This window comes from Ciona intestinalis, chromosome 2, assembly GCF_000224145.3.
Source record: "Ciona intestinalis chromosome 2, KH, whole genome shotgun sequence".
Taxonomy (NCBI): Eukaryota; Metazoa; Chordata; class Ascidiacea; order Phlebobranchia; family Cionidae; genus Ciona; species Ciona intestinalis.
The window spans coordinates 5,298,794-5,315,004 of record NC_020167.2 but is presented as its reverse complement, the minus strand read 5'-3'; the positions used below and the strand labels follow the sequence as shown (position 1 = coordinate 5,315,004).

The 16,211-nt window shown below is 35.0% G+C and overlaps 3 protein-coding genes, 1 long non-coding RNA gene and 1 other non-coding gene across 6 annotated transcripts in view; 2 read left to right on the top strand and 3 right to left on the bottom strand.

Annotated features, from left to right (window-relative positions):
* LOC100181976 (uromodulin-like) overlaps positions 1-12,638 on the bottom strand; it is a 16,996-nt gene extending 4,358 nt beyond the window's left edge. Inside the window, exons 1-9 of one of the 2 annotated variants that reach the window (XM_002130150.4) lie at positions 12,475-12,638; positions 11,749-11,868; positions 11,197-11,384; positions 10,354-10,494; positions 9,787-9,903; positions 9,602-9,729; positions 9,009-9,174; positions 8,169-8,337; positions 7,289-7,681 (exon numbers count right to left, since the gene is read on the bottom strand). In XM_002130150.4, the coding sequence (XP_002130186.1) occupies positions 7,497-7,681; positions 8,169-8,337; positions 9,009-9,174; positions 9,602-9,729; positions 9,787-9,903; positions 10,354-10,494; positions 11,197-11,384; positions 11,749-11,868; positions 12,475-12,526 (1,266 nt within the window). In that variant the 5' untranslated portion in view covers positions 12,527-12,638 and the 3' untranslated portion in view covers positions 7,289-7,496. Of the gene's footprint in view, positions 1-7,288; positions 7,682-8,168; positions 8,338-9,008; positions 9,175-9,601; positions 9,730-9,786; positions 9,904-10,353; positions 10,495-11,196; positions 11,385-11,748; positions 11,869-12,474 lie in introns of those variants that run through there. The other variant, XM_026840646.1, reaches the window with a different exon arrangement.
* mir4120 (microRNA 4120) lies at positions 1,626-1,678 on the bottom strand. Its single transcript, NR_034516.1, has one exon. It is a non-coding gene; the product is annotated as a microRNA 4120 (primary transcript).
* On the top strand, positions 3,200-4,470 carry LOC100180450. Its single transcript, XM_002130479.4, has 2 exons — positions 3,200-3,640; positions 3,861-4,470. The coding sequence occupies exons 1-2, from the start codon at positions 3,249-3,251 to the stop codon at positions 4,198-4,200; spliced, it is 732 nt and encodes a 243-aa protein (XP_002130515.2). The 5' UTR covers positions 3,200-3,248; the 3' UTR covers positions 4,201-4,470.
* On the top strand, positions 5,983-6,913 carry LOC100179649. Its single transcript, XR_182037.4, has 2 exons — positions 5,983-6,272; positions 6,692-6,913. It is a non-coding gene; the product is annotated as an uncharacterized LOC100179649 (long non-coding RNA).
* Positions 12,639-13,215: 577 nt separating the features above from the next.
* The window catches only part of LOC100184341 (Fanconi anemia group D2 protein), a gene marked incomplete at its 5' end in the record, with an annotated part of 13,267 nt that continues 10,271 nt past the window's right edge, over positions 13,216-16,211 (bottom strand). The window contains 5 exon segments of the mRNA XM_002130205.3: positions 13,216-13,422; positions 13,524-13,669; positions 14,307-14,454; positions 14,717-14,845; positions 15,358-15,447. Coding sequence (XP_002130241.1) covers positions 13,557-13,669; positions 14,307-14,454; positions 14,717-14,845; positions 15,358-15,447 — 480 coding nt within the window. The 3' untranslated portion in view covers positions 13,216-13,422; positions 13,524-13,556.

The following is a 16,211-nucleotide window of genomic DNA, read 5'->3' as shown; positions in this document are numbered from 1 at the left end:
ATGTGATTTTTTGAGTTTTGGTATAAACACATGATACCGGTATCATGCGTTGGGGTCCAATCTCACATTTTCGACTTTTGCAAAAAATCTGAAATTTTTGAGTTTTGGTATAAACACATGATACCGGTATCATGCGTTGGGGTCCAATCTCACATTTTCGACTTTTGCAAAAAATGTGATTTTTTTGAGTTTTGGTATAAACACATGATACCGGTATCATGCGTTGGGGTCCAATCTCACATTTTCGACTTTTGCAAAAAATCTGAAATTTTTGAGTTTTGGTATAAACACATGATACCGGTATCATGCGTTGGGGTCCAATCTCACATTTTCGACTTTTGCAAAAAATGTGATTTTTTTGAGTTTTGATATAAACACATGATACCGGTATCATGCGTTGGGGTCCAATCTCACATTTTCGACTTTTGCAAAAAATGTGATTTTTTTAGTTTTGGTATAAACACATGATACCATGCGTTGGGGTCCAATCTCACATTTTCGACTTTTGCAAAAAATGTGATTTTTTTGAGTTTTGGTATAAACACATGATACCGGTATCATGCGTTGGGGTCCAATCTCACATTTTTCGACTTTTGCAAAAAATGTGATTTTTTTGAGTTTTGGTATAAACACATGATACCGGTATCATGCGTTGGGGTCCAATCTCACATTTTCGACTTTTGCAAAAAATGTGATTTTTTTGAGTTTTGGTATAAACACATGATACCGGTATCATGCGTTGGGGTCCAATCTCACATTTTCGACTTTTGCAAAAAATGTGATTTTTTGAGTATTGGTATAAACACATGATACCGGTATCATGCGTTGGGGTCCAATCTCATATTTTCGACTTTTGCAAAAAATGTGATTTTTTTTTGAGTTTTGGTATAAACACATGATACCGGTATCATGCGTTGGGGTCCAATCTCACATTTTTCGACTTTTGCAAAAAATCTGAAATTTTTGAGTTTTGGTATAAACACATGATACCGGTATCATGCGTTGGGGACCAATCTCACATTTTCGACTTTTGCAAAAAATCTGAAATTTTTGAGTTTTGGTATAAACACATGATACCGGTATCATGCGTTGGGGTCCAACCTCACATTTTTCGACTTATGCAAAAAATGTGATTTTTTTGAGTTTTGGTATAAACACATGATACCGGTATCATGCGTTGGGGTCCAATCTCACATTTTTCGACTTTTGCAAAAAATGTGATTTTTTTGAGTTTTGGTATAAACACATGATACCGGTATCATGCGTTGGTGTCCAATCTCACATTTTCGACTTTTGCCCATTTTCGACTTTTAAAATATCCTTTTAAAAAAAATATGGGATTTTGGTACAAAATATACCGGTATTAATCGTCATTACAGAAGTACATTTTTTCGATTTTTGTGACAATTTGCAATTTTTGAGCTTTGGTACAACGCTATGATCGGTATATTCGTTATAACAAATTCGCATTTTTTTGTTTTGTGCAAGTGTGGCAATTCGTGTTTAAAATATCAACCAGGTATTTGGGTCTGTTCTTTTTGTATCTGTCACCAAACAACAAGTTAAACTTGCTGAACAGCATTGCTACCTAATATAACTAGCACGTCAGAGAGCTGGGTGTTAGTTTCATTGATGGAATCTCAACCCATATAGATATGAACAAATTCTCATCATCATGCTAACATAGTACCAATAGCAATACCAATACCACTAAGGAAAAGATATATACTTGCTGTAATAAAATATCTTCCTTTTGTGGTGCCCGTGCTGGTAGTTTTTAAGGAATTAAATTAATCGATACCAGCTGTGAAGCGGATTTATAAAGTTAGTTTGAAACGGCGAACATGAAGTAAGTAAACACCATGGAAAAAAACATGGGCAAAACCCGACCACATACCTGGATATCTCCTTTATTTCTATACGTCTCTCGTCCAAGATGTCTTGTGGATAACTTAGGCCACCAAAACGCCTTGTTTCGCAAACATGTCGCGTTTATGTGAATTATGTCGATCTTTTGTAAATTATGTCGATCTTTTGTCTTGTGGTGTACCAGCTGTCTCTAATCTAAAACTATTTTCTAAATTCGTTGTTCTGCTGTATTAACTTGATCATTTCAGTATACATTATGGAAGTCAGAAATAGTAGTTTTCAATTTGTGTCTGTTCATGTGGGACCAAAACTTAAAGACCAGTTTCAATAAAGCAGCTATATCAATATAAGATTACTAGCATGTCAGAGAGCTGGGTGTTAGTTTCATAGATCGAATCTCAAACCCATATCCGTATGAACAAATTCTCATCATTATGCACACAAGACCTGCTTACCTTTAAGTAAAATATATATACCCGACAAAAAAATATCTTCTGTTTGTGGTGCCCGCGCCGGTGGTCTTAAAAGAAATAAATTCTCTCGTATCAGTTGTTTAGTGTATTAATAAAGTTAGTTCGGTACAATGGGTTTATAATAGCATATAACATTACCCAGTTTTATAATCTATTTCATTTTTTTATTAATTTTACATGTTTACTAATCTTGTTCATCGGTCTCGCCATTTTAAATTTTTATAAGTATTCCTTTACATATAGGGCGCATCATACACGGTTTGTTAACATATAGGCTGTACCACATTAATATAGTAGGGTGGAGGAAAACGGGACACCTTTAGCACATAATATATATACTGATCGTGTTTAAACAATTAATAACGATCTATAGAAGTCGTGGATGTACGGTTTTATAATTCCTTTAGTTATTTTTGTTTACTACCAAATGGGACGAAAAAAATAGAATGAAAAGGTGTCTCATTTTCCCCCAACCCACTATATACACAGTATAGGAATAATATGTCTATTGTGTATTGAAACTTGCGCCAATACAATACCCATTGTCATTCCGGGGTTCCCCGTCAAGGAAAATCAATTCCTAGTGCTGCCATGAAACTAAAATGATTCGAATATCCTTACTCTATTTACGTTGATTAAACGTCTATCTTATTTATTTCAATGTAAAATGCATACTAAAGTAAATTGAAAATACCAATCTAAATTTGCAAGTGAGTTCATTGGCAAAAAAATACTGATGTTCGTAAAATCTATCCGGTATCGAATAAACTTGTTTGCTATCGAGCACAAAAACGTTATTGGAAATTGCGCAACGTATTGTAAAAATATTTGCGGAACCCCTTGTGGAGGAGTACATATAACTTTATTGCAGCGGGTGTCTTATTTCGAAATGAGCGCAATTGCAGTATGGACCATTTGACTTATTTACTTCCGTCGGATATTAGATTCACTCAAGATAATATTAATAGCGTGTTTTTTGGTGGGGATTCGGTGAACAAGACAATAGAAAAAATCTGCTATGGTAAGATGCGTGTAGAAGAGCTGCCTCTGATGACTGTGATCAAATTGAACAACAGTTTCTACAGCTATGACAACAGAAGACTTTATGTGTTTCGAGTATTAGAACTTTTAAATGGAGTTCAGAAAATTCCGGTATTCCTGACCACATATATTGATACAAACAAGTTTACAAGCCAAAACAACGGGGAATCAATTGTCGTTCGAAACGATGTTACTTTTCCACAAGCAATGCCAAAAGCTCTCCCTGCAGATAAGGGGCAGATAAAAGAAAATAAAGGGTAAGATAGTCGCTTGGGGTAATATGGTAACTGCTTTATTTTCTTCCGTTGTGCCCATTTAGTGTTCAAAGATTATTTAATACTGAACCATATTCTCGCAATTTAAAAGAGCGCTGTAACAAGTAAAACGGGATGTAAATAATTTTGACTTTAATAGACAATATTACGGATAACTATTATTATAAAATTGTGTGGCCAACGAGAAATTGTATTATCACAGTGACGCTAATACTACACAAGAACCAACTGTCAGCGCAATAGCTACGAAGACGAACGAAATCTTTTTAAAGGGTCAGATATTATCCCGTAAGCTTATAAAGGGTTATGGCTTGAAAATGTTGGTCTCCTGTTCGGTGAAAAAATGGAAGATACGAAATAATACGCTGGCAACTTTGTTTGACCCAATATGTGTTTACATGGCTGGTCCTAATTATATCTTAATGATGGGCCATGGTAGAGTTCTATACATACGTCGGGTTCATGCAAACTCTGAGAAAACCTCACAGGTTCAATTTAAAATCATGGAACCGCTAGCTGTCGCATGTTCTCCACTTAAGTAAAAAAAGTGTGATTATATATTAAAAAAAAAAAAATTATATATATTTGACGCAAGAGTTTTGTTTCTGTTGCGAAATTGGAAGTTGTGTAGCACCCTTAATACTAATATGTATCATTTTATTATCGCTCATTAGCAACGTGTACATAACTTTATTTATCCAAAGTTTAATTGTTTATTTAAATATGGTGGCGCATGTTCTAAGTAAGTTGGCCGGGTATATTTGTATGCGTGAATAAAATATCGACTTGGTGTTTTAAGCAATTAACAACGGTCTATGGAAGTCGTGAGGATACGGTTACATAATTGTTTAAATGTTTTTTCGTTTACTAACAAATGGTACGAGAAAGTAGAATGAAAAGGTGTCCTATCTTCCTCTTTCCTATCTATATCGCAAGAACTGAAAATGAAAGACTGCATTGCAGCAAAACGCTGCAAAGAATCGCACTTGTTAGTTATTTGCAGAAACTAGGAAAATAATATGAAAACAATCACAATGCAAATCAGCGGTTCGTGGATGCCACTCCTGCTGACAGCGGTGTTTTCACTTCAGGAACTTTCCATATTACTTGGTAAACACTATTGTATTACATGTGCTGACTTGGCCGAAACAAAATTCCCCAACGTGCGGTGTTTCCTATAAAAGCCAGGTTTCAAATCAATTGCATACTACATCAGAAACGTTGAGACTTAATCACTGTCTAAATATGACAAAGAAAACTTGGGTTTTGGTTTTCATAATTGGTATGTGTGTTACATCAGTCGTAACGGATAGGGATCGAGAAAAGTCTCTTCCACAGAGGCCCTCTGCACCTGGAAAAAGGTAATGTTTAAACGTTAGCACAGTAGTAAAATAGAACTATATGACATGGAATGGAATACTGTTTGCATCGAAAGCCCATCTTTCTTATATTGTTTTATACAATTAACTACGCTATTTTGGTGTCGCAGGGCTACGGTTATATAATTCTATAAATATGCCTTGTTTTCTCCAAATGGGACGAGAAAATAGGATGAAAACTTGTCTCATCTTGCCCCACCCTACTACATGATAAATTAACGCTTACTTTTAACTTGTACCGTTTTTGTTTCATTTATCAGTCGACAAACTACTCGTCGAGAAGGCTGGGGGCCATGGAACGAAGATCGAGGTTATAAGCAAATGAGAGTGAACGATGAAAATGACCTGATTAATTTCCCGGCATAAAGTATGTAATTAAACGAATGACCCTGTAACGTGCGATAAATTTTTAACATATTTTTTTTTGGAGGAGTCGCGCAGAATCGTTCACGTTGATCTAAATTCCTATTTAACCTGTAATCTTGTATGTAAAATCTTACAGTTAAAAAACTATGTTTTAGCAGTGATTAAAATTTAAGTTTAATGAATTTGTAAATATTACAACCGTTTGCATAAAAAAGTATGTGTTTCTACAATCTGGTTGCTTTTTTTGTAAAAATAATAACAATACATTTGTGCGTTCAACATCATAAACAACTTGGCTGACCCCTTGTACGTGATTGTGTACAGACCAAAGTTAGATTAGGCCTCGCGTAAACTGAAACGTTGTTGTGACGCTAATTAATCTGTAAAACTGCATAACACGTCAGAGCCTAAGTAGAAAATACGTCACTGGTTTTCCCAACGAACTTCCTAAACCAGCAAAACAGGATGTCGCCGCTGTAACATTACTCCACGTACAGCATTGTTGCAACGGGATAAACTGCAAATCAGGAAACGAAATGGCGGTACCTTTGTTCTTATAAAAGCACAAACGAAAACACTGTTTCAAATTGTGAACACAGGCAACAATAAAGTTTTACTTTAACTGTACAGAAGATAGCGTTTTAGTCAATCAACATTAAATACCCGCTGTTTCTCGTTTATATATTGCCATTTGGTTGCTTTTACAATACGGTTTAGGATTTTAAAGTTTTTGAGAATATGGACAGAATGTGGGTGCTTGTTTTTGCAATTCTCGTTTGCTGGGAAGTCTCTATAGCTCAGAAAACTAAAATAAATAACGAAGAACTTAAACCTGTGTTAAAGCCGGACCCAGCAGGACCAAATCTAAGGTAAAGGTGATTAAAACGCCTCTGTGTCATATAAAGTCGTGGTTTTGTTTTCAAATTATGAATAATACAAGTTTTAATGTAGAAGGTCGCGTAACTAGAACCAAAAAATACTTTCGATTTATAAAAGAATTTTGTAACGTCCATGTTATGGTGTCAAAAAAAACGTAATAGTATGTAGGCAAGATGGGACACGTTTTTATTTCATTTTCTTGTCTCGTTCAGCAGTAAACGAAGAACATCCAAAGAATTATAAACTGTATTCTTACGACTCCTATAGACCTTTGATTATTGTTTAAAACAAGATCAGAATAGTTAAATATTTTGTGCTAAAGGTGTCCCATATTCCCCACTTCACTATACATTTAAACATAAACCATATCGTGGTTTTAAAAATATGTTTTTTAACAATTGATTCACAGTCGACAACCAGGAGGTCGCAGAGGAGGGTGGGGAGGATGGCGTAGTAAGAGAGCGATGCCAGAGGAAGAAGAAGAAGACGATTTCAGCGGAATGTTTGGATAACTGTTTGTAATGATTTTTTGACTGTGCGCATTTTTACACAAACCATTAATGACATGATCTGATGATACAACTTTTAAAAAAAAAATTGAAACATTTTTAAAGAAAAATTGAAAAAAAAAGAAACTTTGTTGAAGTTGCAGAAAAACATATAGTACTGTGTTGTAAGATGGGATACCGGTAGCAAAGAAAAACCACTGCGGGGCTACGGTTATATAGAATCTCGGGGCTAGGATTATATATTTATGTAAATATTCTTTGTTTACTAACAAATGGGACGATTTCCATCCTTCCCAACCCCACTACATCGCCATTTTTGTTATCTCGTTGAAATAGTTATCGTGGATTAATTCAAAAGCATTTCATTGCTACTTTTTCGATCACTTTTGACCGTTCGTATTTCTAAATAAAATAAAACTTTAAAATGTTATTTGCACTTGTGCAATTTTAGTTGCAATAGGAAAAATGTTATAAAATACAGAAAAATTACAAGCTGATATATGGGATTTTAGTTTTATTTTGTATGGGATTTATACAGTATAATAGATATCTGAAGAAAACATCACAACCACACGAACAACACATTATTTTTCTGGATTATCAATAAGAACACGAGTCGATCGGAAAACATGCTAAACAAGTTATAATATATACTAAGGCTAAACTATGTTTAATACACGACTACTTGGCAATATGCGACCAAGGCTATTCTAGGTAAGCTGAGTTAAAGATTCCTTTTGTCTTGCAATAGACTCCTTCCACCATATCTGAAGCATTTTCCTTTTCTTTCTGTCGGCGGCGTCTTCTCACACAAACGAGTATGAGGACGATAAGACAAGTGATAAAGATTATTGCGGCCAGAGTTGCAATCAGTCCCATAATAAACGGATCTTTAAAAAAGAATAAAATGGTTAAATGTACAGTTCTAGCTTATTCATGCATCTCTGGACAATTTATTGTTGTGTTTTTGTTGTGTATTTTAGAATCATATTAATATTATGCACCTATGGTGGGGTAGGGGAAGATGGGGCACCTTTAGCATATAATATCCAAATATCCTGATCGTCTTTTAAACAATTAACATCAGTCTATGGTAATCGTATGGATACTATTTCTATAATTTTTTGAATATTCTTTGTTTACTCCCAAACAGAACGAGAAAGAAGAATAAAATGGTGTCCCATCTTTCCCCATCCTATAATATGTATGTATTACAACTGCCACTGCTTTAAAGTCCTATATATAAAGAATAATGCTTATTTAACAGCTGTTCTGAATGCATATACACTGGCTGTCTGTTTTAGCCTATGGTGGCCAAGCACAGACAACGTGCTATTATAGTCAATGTACACTGAGGCCCATGCAATACGAACGTACCAAGCAATAAAGACGGTTGTGATAGACCAGAAGGGCTCTGATCTGTAAAAACGTACGGCTCTTTAAACATCATTGGGCCGATCATCATTTGAACTGGTGGTTCCGAAGTTTTAGATTTGTCTGATAACCCATTTCCCTCACTTTGTCGTTTTTTTCTAGAGTTGCAACTCTGTGTGCATATTGGCGTAAATATCAGACGTTAAGTTGCATTTACGCTTAAAACAAGAAAAGAACAAACACGCAATACGTAATTAAACAGAATCGTCGTTACTTTTTAAATTTAGTTAAATTTATATAGTAGGTTGGGGAAGACGGGACAAATTCAGCACACAATAACCAAATGTCCTGATCGTGTTTTAAACAATTAACAACAGTCAATGGGAGTAGTGAAAGTACGGTTTTTACGTCGTTTAAATGTTCTTTGTTTACTACCAAATAAGACGAGAAAATAGAATGAAAAGGTTTCTCATTTTCCCCCATCCTACTATGTGTTACATAGGTGTACCTTCACGGCCTACTATCTCTAGTAGGCCGTGGTACTTTGCGCAACATGATGGTAGAATAGTTTATACTTCTCCAAAAAAATCAGGCAAACTTGACCAGTGAAACTACTGTTGTTGGTAAAATCCGAATTGATACTGGACTTATTCGAGTCTTAATTAATTGATGTTATTAAAGTGAAAAAGCTTTGAAACATCAAGTGTACGACCTGTATATTTTATAGTCGTATTAATAAAAAAAACACTTTTTACTATTCGCCTATTTGCATCGTTAAACAGAATTATTTACCTAAGAAAAAAAATGCAAAAACATAAATTAAAAGATAGTAAAACTACATACCGGCTTACACGTCTCCGAATTATTATGGCACACCGTAATAGTGCAGAACAGGTAAACTTGAGGTCCAGACTCCAAGAATTTAAAAGCTTTAACACTGAACGATGAATCCGAAGCCACTCCGTTGGAATTAATTTTAACTGAGTTACCAACGGCGTCCTTAGGACATCTATAAATAAGTAAAGGATTTATGAACAAAAATTATTGCTCAACACTGTAAAGTGAAATGAAATAAACAAATGTAACACGGGTGTTTTGTTTTATACAACTTGCACCAGCCTTCGAATTACCACGCTTGTATCTTTGTGGGTAATTCTTTTTTTTTTATTCGTAATTTATGGTTGATAACTTAGACAACCAATATGTGACCACTGAACCACTGGGAAATTGCGGTTAAGTGTTGCCCAAGGACGAATTCGCCCAAAATAGTAGTAGCGACGAGCCTTAAATGATTTAGTAACCTCTATAAGTTAAAAGGCCGCGTTTAAAATACACAAACTACCAAGGTAGCCATTTGTTATGTGGGTTATTTATTTGTCAACAAATAGAGTCGTTTTTGTCCCGAATGAGTATTTTTTGAAAAATATTTGTCGTACCCGCCGTCTATTAGGTCATAATTATCCGAACCATCCACAAAGGGGCTTCCCCAGCACCGATCAAAAACAAGCAACTGATCAGTGTCCGCATTGTTCAATGAAGCTTTGAAGTACAGCGTTTCATTAGTCTGAACAAAACAAAATCGGTCAACGGGTATTTATCTTACTTTAAGCAGAATATTTACCAAAAAAATTCTCCGACCCTGAACAGTGTTGTAGTCGTTTTTAACGAGCTGAAAATCGATGTCAAACTTGCCCGTTACTGGCGCAACGTCAGGTAAGGGGTTCATGGAAAGTGTAGCCTGAAAAAATAATACGTAGTTATATTTACACACACGTAAAACAAGCGCATCTTTGGGATTGACAAATTTAAAATACGTGCAAATGAGTTTAAACTTTGAAAATTTCTTTGCTTGCCTAAATAACGGAATGTATATTTTATGAGGTAAGACGGGACATATTAGAGTCTATGGGGTAAGATGGAACATTCACAGCACATAGTATCCAAAGATCCTGATTGTTTTTTTAAACAATTAGCAACGGTGTGTGGGAGTCGCAAGGATAAGGTTTTATATTTCTTTGAATGTTCTTTGTTTACTACCAAATGGGACGAGTAGGTAGAATGAAGAGGTTTCCCATCTTCCCCGACCTTACAATAATATTTTCCCCTTCTCTAACATGTTTAACGTTATTGAACGCTGGCATAACAAATCTAGAGACGTAAAAGTTTAAAACAATAACCCACAACCTACGTTATAAGCAACTGAAATATTCGACGTGTGCGGGAAAACACATGTGAACGGAATTCTGCCACGAGAACCGTACGTAATTTTATCTTCTATTGTGGCGCTAGTTTGGATGAAGTTGGAGTAACTGGTGTGAGTATCGTTTCTCTGGAAATAACAATAAAAGTTGGTTTTGTATTTATAAAAAGCATAAAATATTGTTTAATTCAACGTTGTTTGTCTTCGTTGGCATCAACTGTGGGCAATTTGTGCCAATCTTCGTGTGTGGTACACGAAAAAAGTGAGTGTTTTTTAGTGGGGATTCTACAACAAACTACATGTTTACTAACAGACAGGGTATGTTTTGTAAACTTGGTTGGTAAATAAAAATACAATTTTCACACAGCATAAACTGGGCTGTCCAATCAGGTATGCAATTATACGAAGCGAGACTTTTTAATGGTAAGTAAACAACGTTATTTATTGCAAGAGTAACAAATATTTTCCATTTATGAGCAATTTAGTAACTTAAAACATAAATTTCTGATATCATATATAAATTTTAATGCTTTAAGACTTCTACGCCTAAAAAGTATATAATAGATTGGGGTAGGAAGGTAGGATGAGACATTTTTAGCACATAATATCCGAATGTCCTGATCGTGTTTTAAACAATTAACAATGGTCTGGGAAGTCGTGGGAATACGGTTTTATAATTTTTTAAATGATCTTGTTTACTATTGAATGAAACAAGAAAATGTATTAAAAATGTGTCTCATCTTCCCCAACCTACTATATATAGTCTGTGGTAACATTTTTATAAAACATTTATACAGTTTTCTAATTGGAAAAAATGAAACAAGGCATTACCAAGACTGTTGTGCTGCAATCATCATTGGCGAACTTGAAAATAATGTTGTCCCCCTGTACGGTTGCTGTGCATGAAGTATTACCACCAACGACGGCAGTGTCCACGTTAAACTTGGCCGTTTTGAAAACATCTTCCTGAATTTGAATTGTGATTTCGTGTGATTTGCACTCGAGTAAAATGTCCGCGACTGTAATCGAAATAAGAAAATTGGTTTTAAAACTATTTAAAATAGAGCTTGTTCAGGAAATGAAAATTTGGTCTTATAGTAGTGCGAGGGGGGAGGTGGGACACCTTTTCATTCTATTTCTCAACCCATTTGGCAGTAAACAAATAAAATTCAAAGAATTATAAAACCGGTTCCTTACGACTTCCATAGACCGTTGTTAAATATTTAAAACATAATATTATGTGCTAAAGGTGTCCCATCTTTCCCCACTCTACAAAATATTATAAAACGTGAAGCTAAATCTAAGAATACTATGACAAACGTTTTATTTATAAAAAATAGCTTTAAAAATCTCCAGCTTATACACATCAACTAAATTGCTTACCACATTTGCCGGACATAGATAAGAACCCGCTTTCGCACTCGCAAGTTCCATTCGTGGAACATTTAGAATACGTAGGGCAAGTCGTAGGGCATGGTTGGCTGCTTCCGCTTTGAGAATACACTAAAAAGATAATGATAAATTATAATTAATATCAAATCGTTTTTAACATAAGTAATACGGAAGGCATACTAATAACGACTGTTACCCACTTTTAGATTTTGTTTAACCACCATTTATTTATTGTAATTTGAGTCTTATGTTGCTTGTATGATAAATTAGAGTTTATGTAGACCATGGCCATGTGTAGACCGACACCGATATGGTCTATATCGACTCAATATTCTGAATTTTAGTTGTTTAATTCTGAAAAACTATTTGCTGCTTCTAACATAACTTGGAATAAGCGAAACAATGCAAGTTAGTCTACAATATGCAGTACCGTATGGGGTAAGATGGGATAGGTTAACACAAAATTGATTAAAAAAACACGTTTTCTAATCGTGTTTTAAACAATTACCAACGATCTTTTAACGCCGTGAGGCTACAGTTATATATTTCGGTAAATAATTTTTTGATTACTGTTAAATTATGGAACGAAAAACTAAAATGTAAAAATGTTATATTTTTCCGCAATCTACAAATACTAACAGCAACCTATAAATAAAAATGATATTTAAAATATTAAAAACAAAATTAAAGAAAAGCATTAATGAAATCATTACTTACCACCGCACCAAAAACACGCGCTTATGAGCAGCAGATACAATTTTACTCTCATAGCAAAGTCTTGAATACAGGTAGCGTATATATAGAACAGTTGCCTCGTAAGAAGCAGATGGCGAAATATAAGTTACTGCCAGTGTAACATCTGGAAAGTGTTAAAAGGCAAAAAGCAACGATGTATATATACCTTCCTAATTCCAGACGTTCGTGGTTTTCCCAATCGCGGTTTCCAGGAACGCCCAGTTAGAAACTGCTGTTTTTTCAAATGTTTTGTTTAAATGTATCCGAAACTAAATATTAATGCAAATTTGGATTTATTCTATCACGGTTTCTGTGTAACATCACTAAAAAGCATTGGGAAACGTTCACTTGTCGTCGCACCGACTTAACTTGATAACGATTTGACTTGCACGTTGAAGTGTTGGCGTAAATAACTTGCCAGTGTGTTGCATTTTAAAGCCAGATCATTAGCTTAAAATATTTTCTCACGCGCACAATGTTAAAAAAGCTTGAACAAAAAAAAACGAATCATAAACGATTTGTTATAAAAAAACAACGAAATAGTCTGCTTCTGTACAAATTTAGGACAAAAATAGTTGTCCGAAGTGTCAGCCATGAGAAAAATTAAAACCGATTACCGTCAAAGTTGCACTACTAACCAGTAAGAAGCACGAGGTGTTTGAAATAAGACACACGTGGTATAACGACTGTTTGCACTAGAGGATAAATAAGTGTCATGTAATATTAATTCCAAATTTACACAAATTTATTTAGGGAACAAGAGCACACAAAGTGAACAAATAAAAAGAACAATTAAAACTCTTTTACAAATCCCAAGAAAATGAAGCATTGCAAAAAGTAGGAGAAAAGGAATGGCTGTAATCAAGTGTCAAAAACCCCCTCCTGATATCTGTTGGCGACAACCAGCTTACAGTTGAGTAATGTTAAAATCTAAAAATAAAGAGACTCAACGTCATCGTTATCTGTAAGTGTATTTAAATCTAAATAAAATGTCATTTTGAAGTTACGTTATAGAGAGGCAATTCAGTTACCGATTTTTTGTTTTTGTGTCAGTCATAGAATAGCTAATAACTTTCGCTGTAAGATTCCTCGTCACGCAAAGGGTGCGTCACTGTGACGTCACTGGCATCGTCATCGTCCGAGTCGGACGGGGCAGCTTGGGTGAGAATCACTTCCCCTGTTGTGGGTGGGCGTTGATTACATTTTATACAAAATGAAAAATAGAAATAACTAATAAAACAACAAAAAAAACAGCCACAAAGTAACATACTTGGTAACTCGTAAGCTGGCACGAGGTGTATGAACACCCGTGTTATAACGACTGTCGTTTTCCAGCTATGCAAGGATAAAGTAAGTTACATTGATTTATACATTCAAATTGTCAAAAACTATTGGGTAAAACAGCCAAACTTTTTAACTGACACTGTTTTCAAACTTTTTATCCGTAGTGTGTTTTAACAACTGTTGTTTTGCTGTTGATTTACTTTTCTTTGATCTTTAAGAAACATGGTCTTCGCTATTGTCAAAAAAAGTGATGTTGTTATCGTTGCTTGTTTATACTTGAGAGTTTTATAGTTCAAGGTATTAAAGTATGGGTGTATTATAAGGTGGGGTAAGATGGTACATGTATCATTCTCTCTTATCATCGCATTTGGTAGTAAACAAAGATTATTTACAGAATTACTTAATGGTGACTCTAAAATATCATTTTAACACTGGTGTTATAACTGTAGTGCCCTGTTACGCAAGAACATATAAGTTACATTCAAGAGTACTGTCAGGTAAAAAAGACCTGATTAAAACACAAATACCACCTTTGAGATTTTTATTTTTGAGATTCCCCAACCAGAACGCTTCATGGCAATTATGCAAGACAAAGATTCCTTTCACTCGAAATATGAAACTTTCCAAACATCTCCGTAGCGCTGGTACATGATTTGTCAACATGGTGTCCTTAGATAACTGTTAAGATTGTCAAATTTAAATATATATGTGTTGTATTTGTAATGGAATGAAAGAGCACGCCAGCCACACAGAACAGTATAAAAGTACTCCCAAAACAATCACCCACAATTGCCACAAAGTTACACTTGGTACCAACACATAAAAAAAATGGTTAAAAAATAATTTACTTGATACCAACACATAAAAAAAATAATTAAAAAAGATTTTTTTTTAAATCCCAAGAAATAAAGCGTTAAAGAAGCTAGGACTTGAGATGTACCTTAGCATGGCATGCAGCGTTCTGAAGCTGGCGTGTAACTTGTTGAATCCTTTTTAACAAAGCGATTATTTCATCCTGATGTGTTCTGAACATTGCTTCACACAGAGGAATCCCAGTTTTGATGAATCGCTGTTATTTTACAACAATTATTACAACCATATTTTCTAAGGATACAGATGTGACTGAATGCTAGTACTAATAGCAAGGATTTTAAAACTGTGGTCACTGATGGGTTGTCTAAATTTTCAATTGTGTAATATATATATATAGAAAAACAAAACATAAATATTCATGAAAAAAGGAACATACTTGGTAACTTGTAAGCTGGCACGAGGTGTATGTAACAGAACACCTGTGTTATAAGTTAACGACTGTGGTTGAAGTGGCCGTGACATTTAATTACATTTCTTATAGGTAGACTTTCTTAAACTTGCAAAATGCAGAAAACACTGGAATAGTTAGGACTCCCATTTCTAAGAAACAAAACCAATTTCCTGGTTGTAATTTTGACTAAATAACGCAGTGTAAAAAATTAAAATTGAGCCGCCTAATGTGTTTTTCTTGCTACCCCAGGTTTGACTCCCAAGATTTTACAAAAACATGTACAACAGTAAAAGTGATAATAGATGCAAAGTAATTACCTCAACAATGATCCTTGCGTGTTTTAACGCTGGTGCTAACATTACTCTCATTGGGAAGGATTTTAAAACTCGAATTAAAAGATCCAATACCTGAGTTATAAAATAAAACTTAAAAGATTCCTGAATATGCATATGTTGTTTACTGTACGAAAACTGGGTGTAAATAATATTTATTAACTGAAACGAGGGCTAACTTAACTTAGCTTTATTCAAATAGAATCAAAGTATGCTGAAACACAAAACATAGGTTTTACAAATATTAACAACATAACGACGAGTAATATATAGCCTAACAAGTCTTAAACCGCCGAACTAAGAATACTGTGAACTGAGAGGAAGGGAGTCGCTTATAAGGATCGCTGATTACAGACGTTGATTACTAAGGAATGTTAAAGGATTACAGACGCTGATTACGAAGGAATGTTAAAGGAAACGAGGATTCGTATTGAAAAGAATTCGCGGTATTTCGACATAGAAATAGTAAAACAAAACACACATTACAATCTCCCGTTCTAAAAAAACAAAACATACAAGGTAAGATACCGGAGGATTTAATTATTTTGTCCACTCGCCATAACGAGCAGGAGGGCGGCGTTGACGTGTAGATCTGCGAAGATGAACGTGTCGTTCGTTGTCTTCGGAGTTATCCGGTTCCGGAGGAGTCTCCACGCGAAAATTATTAGCATCGGAGGGCATGACGGGGGTTTCCTCTACCTCGTTTCTTCCATCTTCGGGGTACCCTGGCGTAGGAGGCGGGAATACTTCATTCGGTGATTCTGGAGAACCCGGGCACGGTGCAAGATCCGAAGTAGACACCGTACTTTCCCGGCCATCCGAGTGTCTCACGTGAGCAT

Excerpts from the sequence above, each read along its gene's own strand:
- LOC100180450 (XM_002130479.4), top strand. The coding sequence starts at position 3,249 with ATGGACCATTTGACTTATTTACTTCCGTCGGATATTAGATTCACTCAA. Across the intron at positions 3,641-3,860 it reads CAGATAAAAGAAAATAAAGG|TGACGCTAATACTACACAAG; the intron begins GTAAGATAGTCG and ends GTATTATCACAG.